The sequence below is a fragment of the Macaca mulatta genome, chromosome 1 (genome assembly GCF_049350105.2).
Source record: "Macaca mulatta isolate MMU2019108-1 chromosome 1, T2T-MMU8v2.0, whole genome shotgun sequence".
Classification (NCBI taxonomy): domain Eukaryota; kingdom Metazoa; phylum Chordata; class Mammalia; order Primates; family Cercopithecidae; genus Macaca; species Macaca mulatta.
The window spans coordinates 54,098,688-54,110,713 of NC_133406.1; the positions used below are offsets into that span (position 1 = coordinate 54,098,688).

Genomic DNA, 12,026 nt, shown 5'->3' on the forward strand with positions numbered 1-12,026 from the left:
ATGAAATTCAATAGAAAACTAAACAAAACAAAGAAATAACGGAGATTCTAGGGAACACCTCAACAATATAAATCAGACATGTTGTGCTCTTTCATATTTTTGTGGCCTTTCTTAAAGACTCCTTTTATGCTATGGCATACTTTTGGTTTTATTTACATGATGAGTTGCTTAGGAGCTAAGCTCTCCCTGTTGTTGGTATGAGTCATTGTTTCATTTGTTCATTCATTAAATCATTATTTATTGATATTCTATCATATTGCAGACACTAAGAATACAAGGCAAAAAGTAAACACAGTTATGGGCTTTGATTAACTTTAAATGAATCATATAACAAGAATACTTAATGTAGTTTGGGAAAATCTGTGGAGCCTTAAAGCACTAGTTTACTTTGGTTTTCTCCAAACTCTCACAAGCTCTTTAAAATCTAATTCTGATCATGATGAAATCCTCAAGAGGTAGAATGCAAGGCTCAGACAAACAAGAGAAAAAAAATGAAAATATTAGTCCAAGATGTACATGAAGATTAGTCAAGTAGAAAGACAAACTCATTTTGAACATCAAAAGCTCTCCAATAGTACTTCTCTGTGAAATATGAAAACACCCAGAGACATAGGGACAAAACAAAATTGTACATAACCTGTAAGCCCCACAAAGGTAGACTTCTGTTCACCCAAAAGATATGAGACCTATAAAAAGAATAATAGTAAGTTAATTTTTTTAAATGTGAAAAATCTATTCACTTTTAAAACTCAGTTAAAGTTGGAAATATTAAAATAATGCTAGCATAAAAAAGATAAAATACCAAAATTAACATTTGAAAAAATGTTTCTGCCTTAGCTTTCTTTATGCTAATATTCATTTCTATTCCAATAAAAACTTTTTGAATTTCATTTTTGGTCACTGTTAATAAATTAAAATATGTGACATTATTTAAAGAATGATATGGGAGGGCAGAATAACCTCAAACCCTTTACTGGATAATTTTACACTGAAAAGTCACTTAATAGTCTTCTATAAACTCTAAGATTTTCTTACTTTTAACAGGACATATATTTGAGTAAAAAAAATTCAACAGTATAAATAATCAGAAAAAAGTCAGTAAAAGAGTATACAAGGCAATAATATTTCAGACTTGAAGTTCTATAAAATATTTAACATACCATGATAAAAAGTGTGACTGGGGTTAACATATTGGGCAAGACAAGAAGTAATCATCTTTACTCCCTAAAAATATATTTTCTGATGATAAAAAGGCTTATGCTCTGGAAAGAACATCAGAACACTTACTATCCCTCTAATTCTAATTTTCCACAATTTATAACCTAGCTTTGCCTACATCATTTAGTACACAGTTCATTTCAATGGCAGTCACTCACAGCAATAGACACTATTCAGAAAAAGATGAAAATAATTACATTTTCCCGAAGAGAATCAGGTGAATGGTAGTTTTTTGCATCTCATAAAATAGTACCAAATCCCACTTTATTTTGCTACTCAAAATTTGAGCATCCTTTTAGATACTTTCTTCTCCTACATCTGTAAATACTAAACTCACTAGACACCAAACTTTTTCAGTCATTGCAACCAAATATCTGCAGAATTCACTTGCTTCTTTTCATGTCTACTACCACAATCACCTTATTCTAAGATATCATTTTTCACAATTGGATGCTTGCAAAAACCTACCAGTGGGAAACTTGCACCTTATTTTGCCCTCTACCATTTTTCTTCAAGTTGCAAATACACTGATTCTTTCAAAATGTGTTTTAGATCACATTACCCTATTCCCTATTGTATATTGCCTTTGCACTTTTGTTAGAAAAAGATCAAAACAGTTGACCCGGCAGTCTCAGACACATTCAAGTGGACACACTCCTGCCTTCTACAAGCCCTTTCTACATTCTCTCCTCTCATCCTAGAAGACTCAGCTCAGCCCTCTGTGTTTCAGGGAAACTCCCTCTGAGGATTCCACTTGATCAACTTTGTCAACTAATCTCTTGGGCCATGTCATCCATCACACCATTCCTGTCACTCATCTCAGTGGAAGCTTTATATGTATTTGTAATGTGTTTCTTTAATGCCTGTCTCCTCACAATTACAAGCTCCATAAGATAAAATAACATATCTTTTTTACTCACCATTATAAACCCAATGGTTTGCTAAGTACATGCATATATTAAACTAGGCAACCAATTAGCAATGATAAATGGTGCCAATAAAGGCAAAGATATAACTTATGAATTCAGTATCACTGTCCTTTCTAAAACATTTTCATATGCTGAGTAACATTTGAGAAATCAGACAATAACAAGGTGTGTCAGAGTGAAGAGGGATATATCCCCAGTTTTGTAAATGGAAAAAGTGTGTGCCAAAAAAGCTATACTGTTAAGTAGATAGCAATCCCTGGAAAAAAAACCTATAAAATGAGTTGCTAAACAGAAGTCTGTGAGTATTTTTGAAGAAAATTGGTAATTAACATAGACTTAGTAAAATCTGCTTGACTTTCATAATCGCCATTCTGACTGGTGTGAGATGGTATCTCTTTGTGGTTTTGATTTACATTTCTCTAATGATCAGTGATGCTGAGCTTTTTTCTCATATGCTCATTGGCTGCGTAAATGTCTTCTTTTGAGAAATGTATGTTAACAAACAATGCTCAGTTTTTGATGGAGTTGTTTGTTTCTTTCGTGTAAATTTGTTTTAGTTCCTTGTAAATTCTGGATATTAGACCTTTGTCAGATGGGTAGATTGCAAAAATTTTCTCCCATTCTGTAGGCTGCCTGATGTTAACTTTGATTATAGTTTATTTTGCTGTGCACCAGCTCTTTAGTTTAATAAGATCCTATTTGTCAATTCTGGCTTTTGTGGCAATTACTTTTGGCATTTTTGTCATGAAGTTTTGTCCGTGCTTACTTCCTGAATGGTATTGCCTGGGGCTTCTTCTAGGGCTTTTATGGTTTTGGGTTTTACATTTAAGTCTTTAATCAATCTTGAGCTAATTTTTGTATAAGGTGTAAGGAAGGGGTCCAGTTTCAGTTTTCTGCATACGGCTAGCCAGTTTTCCCAGTACCATTTATTGAATAGCAGATGCTTTTTGAAAAGTCAAGAAACAACAGATGATGGAGACTTAGGAACGCTTTTACACTACACTGTTGGTGAGAATGTAAATTAGTTCAACCATTGTGGGAAACAGTATGACAATTCCTCAAGAAGCTAGAACCAGAAATACCATTTGACCTGGGTATACAACCAAATACCATTGCTGGGTATGTAACTAAAGCATTATACATCATTCTACTCTAAAGACACATGCAAACTTATGTTTATTGCAGCACTATTTACAATAGCAAAGTCATGGAACCAACCAGAATGCCTAAAAACGATAAACTGGATAAAAAAATGTACATATACACCATGGAATACTATGCAGCCGTAAAAAGGAATGAGATCTTGTCCTTTTCAGGAACATGGATGAAGCTAGAAGCCATCATCCGCAGCAAACACAGGAACAGAAAACCAAACACCACATGCTATCACTCATAAGTAGGAGTTGAAAAATGAGATCACATGGACACACAGATGGGAACAACACATACCAGGGCCTATTGGGGCTGGGGAGGGGCAGAGGTGGAAACTTAGAAAAAATAATAATAAATTATTTTGAGACTTCTACACTGCCAGTATAGCAGATTTGGTGAAATTAATACTTTTTTAAAGGGTCCAAATGAAATAATTTTCTAACGTGTATATCTGAAATTTGTAATAAAATCAACTTCATATTTTAAAAATTCTGAAAAAAGTCTGCTTACATCAAACTAATAGCATTTTCTTTGGTCTGTGATATTGGTAGACAATTGAAATGTCATAAAGAATTTAAATAAGAGTTTTAAAAAAGACATACTTATTTTCCAGGCTAGACTGTGTCTTATGAAATAAACTTCAGAATCTATTAAAAAAAAAGTTCTACAAATCTCTGATATATAAATTTCAAGGAGATCTCCAATTGAAAGACATACTTTTATCAGTTTCCTTAACATTAAATTGGATAAAGACAGAGAAGGAAATGTAAACATTTTGGTAAAAACTAGTGTTCAAGCTCTGCTTCATAAAATGAATTTATCATGAAAAAAAGAATGTGGGATCTAATCTGCACATTCCTAGATAACCTCCAAAATAAATGAGGAGTGAAACTAAAACTGACAGCCAAATGATAATTTCAAATGAACATTTAATCTCATTGACAGAAAAACACTAGGAGAAAAGAAAACATGCACAATAATATTTATTTTGGTATTATTTATAGCAAGAGAGTAACTGGAATCTACCTGAACATTCAACAAGAAGAGAATTTAAGTAGCAGATGCATCATCATCAAGTAAAACAACAAAAACATTACAACTAAGGAAAAAGTCATTAAAATATTGCTTTAGGTCATACCTGTACGTGTATGTTATCTATACGTCTGTGTATAGAGAGAATTTGTAAATAATTAGTCATTAAAAATGCTAAAAATACTTATTCTAGGTGTTGTGATATAAGATAATTTTTACTTCCTTGTCATATATATCTATATTGTAATATGCATGAAACATTTTTAAATAATAAAACCAAATTTCCCTTTTCAAAAATACAAAAATTAAATAAAAAATGCAAAGCAAAACTCAAATATATATCATTTAGTTATTCTGAATTAGACTATCCTGTTGATAAAATTCATGTATGAAGCATTATTATGAAAAGTAAAGGAACCATACCAAACAATGTAAGGAAAAGCAAAAGTTAACTACAGGAACTTAGTAATGTAGCCTTGGCCACTTTTCCCAGAACACTTATGAACTGTCTTAAAAGTAGGAAAACAGATGGTAAAAGTGTGAGAACAGCTTTGGCAGAGGAGGTGGGAGTCAGGGGGTGAATATGTTTAGCAGAAGAACAAAGCATTTGAAAGTAATAGGGTTAACATGCAGGACATAATTAATATGAAAGGACAGGTTGCTCACAAACCCAAGATGAACTCAAAGACCGATAGCACTAAAAAAAAACTAATATAAGTTTGTAATGTATTAACAAATAATAAATAAAACAGGAGGGTAAATTATACAACTCCCCTGACCATAATATACAGTGAAATCTGAATACTAGATATGATACTAAGCTCACATTTTAAGACGAACATAAAATATGTAATACACATCCAAAAACTAGGTGACCAAAATATGAAAGCATATGAGTCTTGCCAGTATGATAGAAAGACTTTTCAGTGTTTGAATCCTTTCAAAACATTGGAAATATTTAATCCCAGGTTAGACAACCAACTATCAAGGATGTTAGAGAGAAGACTAATAACTAACTCTTTGAAAGAAGGGACATTAAGGGCCCTTCCACCAGACATAACATTGGCTGTGACAGAGTTGGCTTTAATTAACATTCATTCTCCCCTTTCCATTGGCACAGAGTCCAGTGCAAAAAAGTCACTCTTCAGTCAACTACATTTCTCAGTCTTTGTGTCAAGGTATGATGATATAACTGGTTCTCACATGGGATCTGAGTATGAAGTACAAGTAAAAGTGATGTTTGTTGTTTGTTGGCCAATAATTTTTAAAAATATATATGCCTTCTCCAAGCTCTCTTTCACTTTCTGAAAGCTGGATGTAAAGATTCTGGTCTTAGGACAACACAAAATCACAGAATGCAGGGGGCTTGTACATATAACACCTATCATGTTATGGAGTGAGTGTGTGTGTGTGTGTGTGTGTGTGTGTGTATGTTTGTGTATGTGAATCATTATATGGAGAAAAAGTTCACAATGACCAAAAACACCAGTATTAGTCTCCAGTATTAGACTCCAGTAAACAAGAAAAAATACTTTTAAATGTTTAAGATTTGTTAGAGAACTTAGTTCTACTTTATTCTAAAAAAATAAGAAGAAAAGAGCTACATTAAAATATTCATTCCTATTGATTATTAAATATTTAAGAGCTATTGTCAAAATTCCATTTCTTCCTTTAATAGTTGTTACCCTGAGGAAGAAATAATATTTAAAATTTGAATTCCACTTAAACACACTGTTTGCTATATTAGGCTTTGATTTTAACTGGAATCCAAATACCATAAAATAGGATCCTGTTCATGTGCTTCTTACCTGTGTCTCTATCACTTGATGTTAAAAACAAATGATCATGTCAACAATTTTTAAATTGGAAACAGATGCATGAGTTTGGACACAGCGATGAACTGTAGGCATCAGCAGGCAATGAGTTAATACTGACGGCTCATCTTTCAATGTAATTTATAAACTACATGCTGCAGGTGTGCTTCCTTTGCTAACATCTTTAAATTGTTTACTACACATTGCATGTACATCACAGTTTGCCATTCACACATCATATATTAAGAGTAAAATTAGTTTAATATTCTTCAGGTTTTCCATATTATAACATTTTCATAACAGTTTTGATTCCTGAAAGGGATTTAAAAACAAAGCAAAGCTGCACAAAATATCTGCAGACTTATCATGTCAGAAGCTCTAATTAAATAAATCTCTTTGCTTAATTAGCCTCATTATTTTAAAATAGAGCCTGCGCCCATAAAGTCGACTTCTGTTTTTCATTAACTAATACTGCACTGACAATGGGAACTAAACAGAACATTGTATTCAAAATGGAACCATAAATGTTTTTTAATTACCATAATCTGATTTTTCAAATGTATATCCTCTATAATTATGGCCAAATATTCTTAGTGATATTACATAGAAGTTAATGGTAGGAAACTTCGTTCCTCTTAATGTTTTCAAATAATATAATTTTACTCTGCTAACACCCACCAAATGCCCTTTTACCCTTAGAAGGATTCCATCATGCCTCGTTTTATGATTTTCAGGTCTCGCTAGTGTACTTTTTATTTATAAATCACCACATTTTAAAAATAATTCTGATATGATTGTAGAATAATTTGTTACATGAACCATTTTAATAACACTGACATCTCCATCAGTAGTCCTCAATCATTTTTACTGTACAACACACTATCAATAAAATTGCTGAGCATCATTTCATTAATTCAGCAGCATTCATTGACCTACCAAGTCCTGTGCTTAGTGTGAGAGCTACAGAGGAAAACATGGCATGGTTCTTGCCCTTGGTGAGCACATAGAAAGGACTGATAAGTGAATGGTAATATCAAGGGCAATGCTTTGGCTGTTGTGAGAGAAGTACGTGGGAGAGTACCCAGAAGACACTCCTAAGCCAGAGTGGAACTGGGCTACAGGGCACAGTACCCATAAGGATTTTAGATTAACTGTTATCCAAAAAGTTGTTTTCCTGAAGGCCCTGGAAGCCAGAAGCAAGTCAAAAAAGTGTGGGTTGTGAGAAGCAGGAAACCTAATTTCCCAGAAGAAGGAGAAGAATGTTCAAAAGCCCAGAGGAAGGGAGACCGAAGAGTGTATAAGCTACTTCAAGTAGTTCAGCATAGCTGGAGTAAGGGGCTGGTGAGGTGGAGTAGGCAAAAGTTAGATTACTAAGGAACTTCTTTTACTCATGTATCCATTCATTCATTTAACAAATGACTATTGTTTCCCACTTTGTGCCAGGCTCCGGGGATTCAGGCAATGATCCCTGCTGTCCTGGAATATCCTCTCTAGTATTCATGGAATACCACAGAAAACAAATAAATGAGTAATATTAGGTAGAATATGTAAAAGAGAAACAGGATCTAAAGAAAAAAAAAGTAAAAGAAGAATGGTATTAAGGGAGTCTTATGAGGAGATTACAATTTTAAGTAGGAAGTTTCATATTATCTGAGGAAGTGCACCTTATGTTATCTGAAGGAAGAGAATCCTGGACACAAAGAAATGCCCTTATGAAGGACCTGAGCTGGGTGTGTCTGGTATGATCGAGGAACAGAGAGGGGCCAACGTGGCTGGAGCAGAATGGGTATGGATGAGTAGTGGGTGGTGAAGTTATAAGGCCGTCGTAAGTACTTTGGCACTCAGAGCAGAGCAGAGTCGTATCAAGATGTGACTTATATTTTACACAAATAGCTTCTACATTAAGAATCTATCAAAAGGGAACAAAGGCAGAATTAGCGGGAGTAATTAATTAGGAGGCTATTGCAGCACTCCAGGTGTGAGAAGGTAGCTTGTACAAACATGGTGGCATTGAGAAGTGATTGTGTGCCAGGTTTATCTTCAAAGTAGAAATGATAGAATTTTCTAAGGCATTTGTATATGCTGCAGAAAAGTAAAGAAATGACTCTAAAGCTTTTGGTACAAGCAACTTCTAGAATGTAATTGTTATCAGCTAAAATGTGAAAGGCTGTGAGTATAGCAGGGTGTGGGGGAAGGATAGAGTTTTTAATCACTGAGATGTGGAAGAGCACTGAAAAAGCTAATTGGAATACAGTGAGCCTGAAATGTCTGGACATCAAAGTAGGAAAGTTAAATATGCAGTTGGAATTTGGGGGAATGAGAACCCACTGGTTTCCTGTGGTCACTGAGTTACACAGAGATAAAAAGTATAATAAGTAGTCCTGAGGGTCTCCAAGCAGAGTGGCAAATATGAGAAAACCTCTGTTTCTTCATATATAAGGTGAGAATAATAAGATGAAGTATATACTGAAAAAAAAAAAAAACACATATAAGAAAACTAGTCTAATGACAGAAATAGCAGGAACTCCAAAATAAACAATTTTTTCACAGATTAAAAGTTTCCTAAGGATACTGAATGTTTCTGTGCATATCTACATATTTGCTAATAGCAATGTGACTGGTACAAGCTAAGTAATAAAGATACAGTGAAATACTCATAATTATATTTCATTAGTTTTATAAAGAATTATCACAGCTTATTAAATAAAAGCTCACTTATTAATCTTTAACATTAAATAAATATAGACACCTTTAAATACATACAAACCTTTCAACAAATACAGAATCATTTTACTACCTAAACAAGCTGAGGGGTAACCAATTCATTTAGACGCAGATTCTGAGCTCACTTTCATTTTACTTTTATCTTTCCTTTTTTTAATTTTCTTAAGGCAGACTTGCGCATGAAGAAATAATTGTACAGATGTTAGTCATCAAATTTAAGTTTTCAGCTTTGAAAATCATTGTATATTTAGTAGGCTGGACAAGGGTCCAGGATGATGATGAGATAAATATTATGCATACAATTACACACCAATACCTTTCCCTACTGTTTCCAGCAAAAGGCAGAACCTAAAAACAAAAATCCACAAATGACTAGAAATATAATTTAATAAGAGCAACACGATTATAAGCACAAAATAAGTCAAGTTAATACATCAGTGTCATTTAACTCAAATAAGATAAAGAACTGCACAGGTTAAAACTGAGTCTTGAGATAATTTTCCTTCCCAATATAAAATGGAGTGTTTCCATTGAAGGTTAATAACTACTTATTATTATGAAAATATAAAACTGGCATGCAGTAGAGTAAACCTTTTGGGAGTATCTGAAAATCAAGAACAGAAAGGCATTCGGGTCTTTAAAGAGACTCACTCATTTTAAAACAAAAACTACTTCATGTACTTTGGCTAGCAATAAAATTTTATGCCTAACAGTCCAATATTAGCATCAAACAGAAAAATAATAAAAGATACCTACAAAGAACCTACAAGAATTATGAAGTGCCTGTAAATCAGATCAATTTTATTTATGACAAACACCTAAAATATCCTTTAAAATGAAGCTCTACACAACATGCTTTAAATTTAAAATGTGATACAACTCAAAAGAATCAAAATAATATTGCTGAAGGTCAGGAAAAGGTACCTTACCATTCATTTCCTTGTGAAGGGTTTTCTAGTAGTACTCGGATTATGTATAATAAGCAGCTTAGTAATTTGAGAGAAAAATTGAACAGGCGTATCCTTAGACCTTTAAACAAACAATAAAAGTTTTATTTTCATTTGAACTTAGTTCACAAAAGACTAAAAAGAATTGTCAAAAATATCAACTTTAAATACAACACTTAAATTGTATTTAGAAGCTACATTACTATAATTATCTAAACTCTCTGAAGTTCTTGGTGGCTGAATTTTAATTACCTGAATATTGAGACAAAAAGTGAGTTTGACAGAATACTTGAACTGCAAATGAGAGTGCATATTTTATACCAAGACTAAATCTAGATTTGAACATTCAGAAGCCACAAAATGTATGTCCAATCAAGGTTGATTAAAGTATATTTATAAGTTTAAGCATTTTATATATCCGTAAATTTTGGGATAAAGTTTAACTGGCTAGAAAATCTAGCTGCTTACAAATTCACAAGCCAAGTTATAAAACTTATACCTTCACAGAATCTTGTAGATGTGATTATAAAGAAATTAATTATATTTGTATAGTTCTATGTTGTATATTTAATATTAACTATATAATTATAATACATACCAATTATATAATTGTATGTTATTTATTCATTATATAATAATATATATTAAATAAATATAGGAAATCTTAATAGCATACACTGAGAAATACACACACAATCTCTCCATCTCTCTCACACACACATACATTTAAAGTTCAATAAATTAAATTCTATTTTTAACTATTTAAAATACCCATGAAATCTTAAACTTTTGTGGGAATTAAAACTGCCATGGATGTATCTTCTAAACTGTGTAAGTCACAATTATGCAGCCTGTAATATTCAATGATGATGAAGAAGAGTATTTAAGATTAAGCAAAATACACATAAAGTCTGATTAATATGAGCATTATCTTTCCTGTAATTACCTGTGATATCTGATTCATGCATTATGAGTAAAATTTTGATGAAGACTTCCTTATAATTATTACTTAATAAAATCTAGAAATGAAATGTCACTTTTTTTGTCCTGCTCTGCCGTTGTGAGTGTACTTGCGGTAACATTTCTTACCAGTTAAAAGGTCAATGCTTATCAATTGTGAAATTTTTCCTAGGTTTTCCAATTAAAATGTTGAATACATTTTATGGATTCACTTCCTTATAAAATCTTTCAAATTATTAATGAAATTGTGCTGGTTTTATAGAAATGGGCCTCCTCATAACTGCTTAGTTGCAGTTGACTATGGGTGAAGGATTCAAACAATGCATCCACCTTTTTTGGCCTGGAAAGACAGGACTCTTAGTGCGGAAATAAGGGAAACTATTCAGATGATGACCCCTTTAGGTAATATCTATTTATGGAGCTTCCTTGGATATTCTGAACAATCATGTTAGAAAAGCGTTAGTTACTAACAGTCTCAACCTTGAGGCCAGTCTGTCATTAAGACTATCTGAGCAGTATGACTTAAATATTGAAATATTCTCCATCATCAGTATTTGGATAGCTTCCCACAAGTCAAGCTTCTCTCTTTGAATCCTACCTACAGAGGCACAACTTAATTTTGACAGGAGGATTTCGCGGTCAAATTCACAGAGCTTAACGTCTACACTGACTAATGCAGGCCTTTCCATTCCTTGTGATATTTTAAGCAATGACCATGAAAAAAATTGCATATTGGCTTATTATATATGACTTTTTAAACATATATGGCATTTTGGGAAGCAACAAGTATCAGAGGCACTCCTAACATTGAATAGGCTCAGGAGGACAGTGACTATGCCAATTTTGTATTCTTGAAGTTCTACTTTGTTACTTTCTTACATTTGTATGATGATAAGAATCATTGGGATGTTAAACTCTGAGATCTACCCTACACTTCCTGGCTCAAAAACTCCAGGTTAAGAAAGATAGGAATCTGTGTATTTCAGTGCAATCTAGATGTTTCTTATTATTTGGAATGATTAGGAAATATTAAATGTTCCCTTCCCTAAATCAGACAATTGTTTCCCATTGTGGTCTGCCAGAGCTTTTTGAAACTACAATATTTAGAGTTAAAATGGAGGTACCCTCATTTAAATTATTTTCCTCAATGTTTCTACTAATCCAGATAGTCTACTCAGAAGTCTACTTATTGACACGGAATTTGGAGAATTGAAGATGTTCAAGAGGCATTAATATCACTATATGTAGTG

General features: G+C 32.9%; 1 protein-coding gene across 4 annotated transcripts in view; it reads right to left on the reverse strand.

Moving 5' to 3' along the window:
• KCNT2 (potassium sodium-activated channel subfamily T member 2) overlaps positions 1 to 12,026 on the reverse strand; it is a 399,597-nt gene that overhangs the window by 271,018 nt on the left and 116,553 nt on the right. For all 4 annotated transcript variants that reach the window (XM_015120935.3, XM_015120925.3, XM_015120914.3 and 1 more), the window contains exons 3-4: positions 9,799 to 9,898; positions 638 to 686 (exon numbers count right to left, since the gene is read on the reverse strand). In XM_015120935.3, the coding sequence (XP_014976421.1) occupies positions 638 to 686; positions 9,799 to 9,898 (149 nt within the window). The remainder of the gene's footprint in view (positions 1 to 637; positions 687 to 9,798; positions 9,899 to 12,026) is intronic.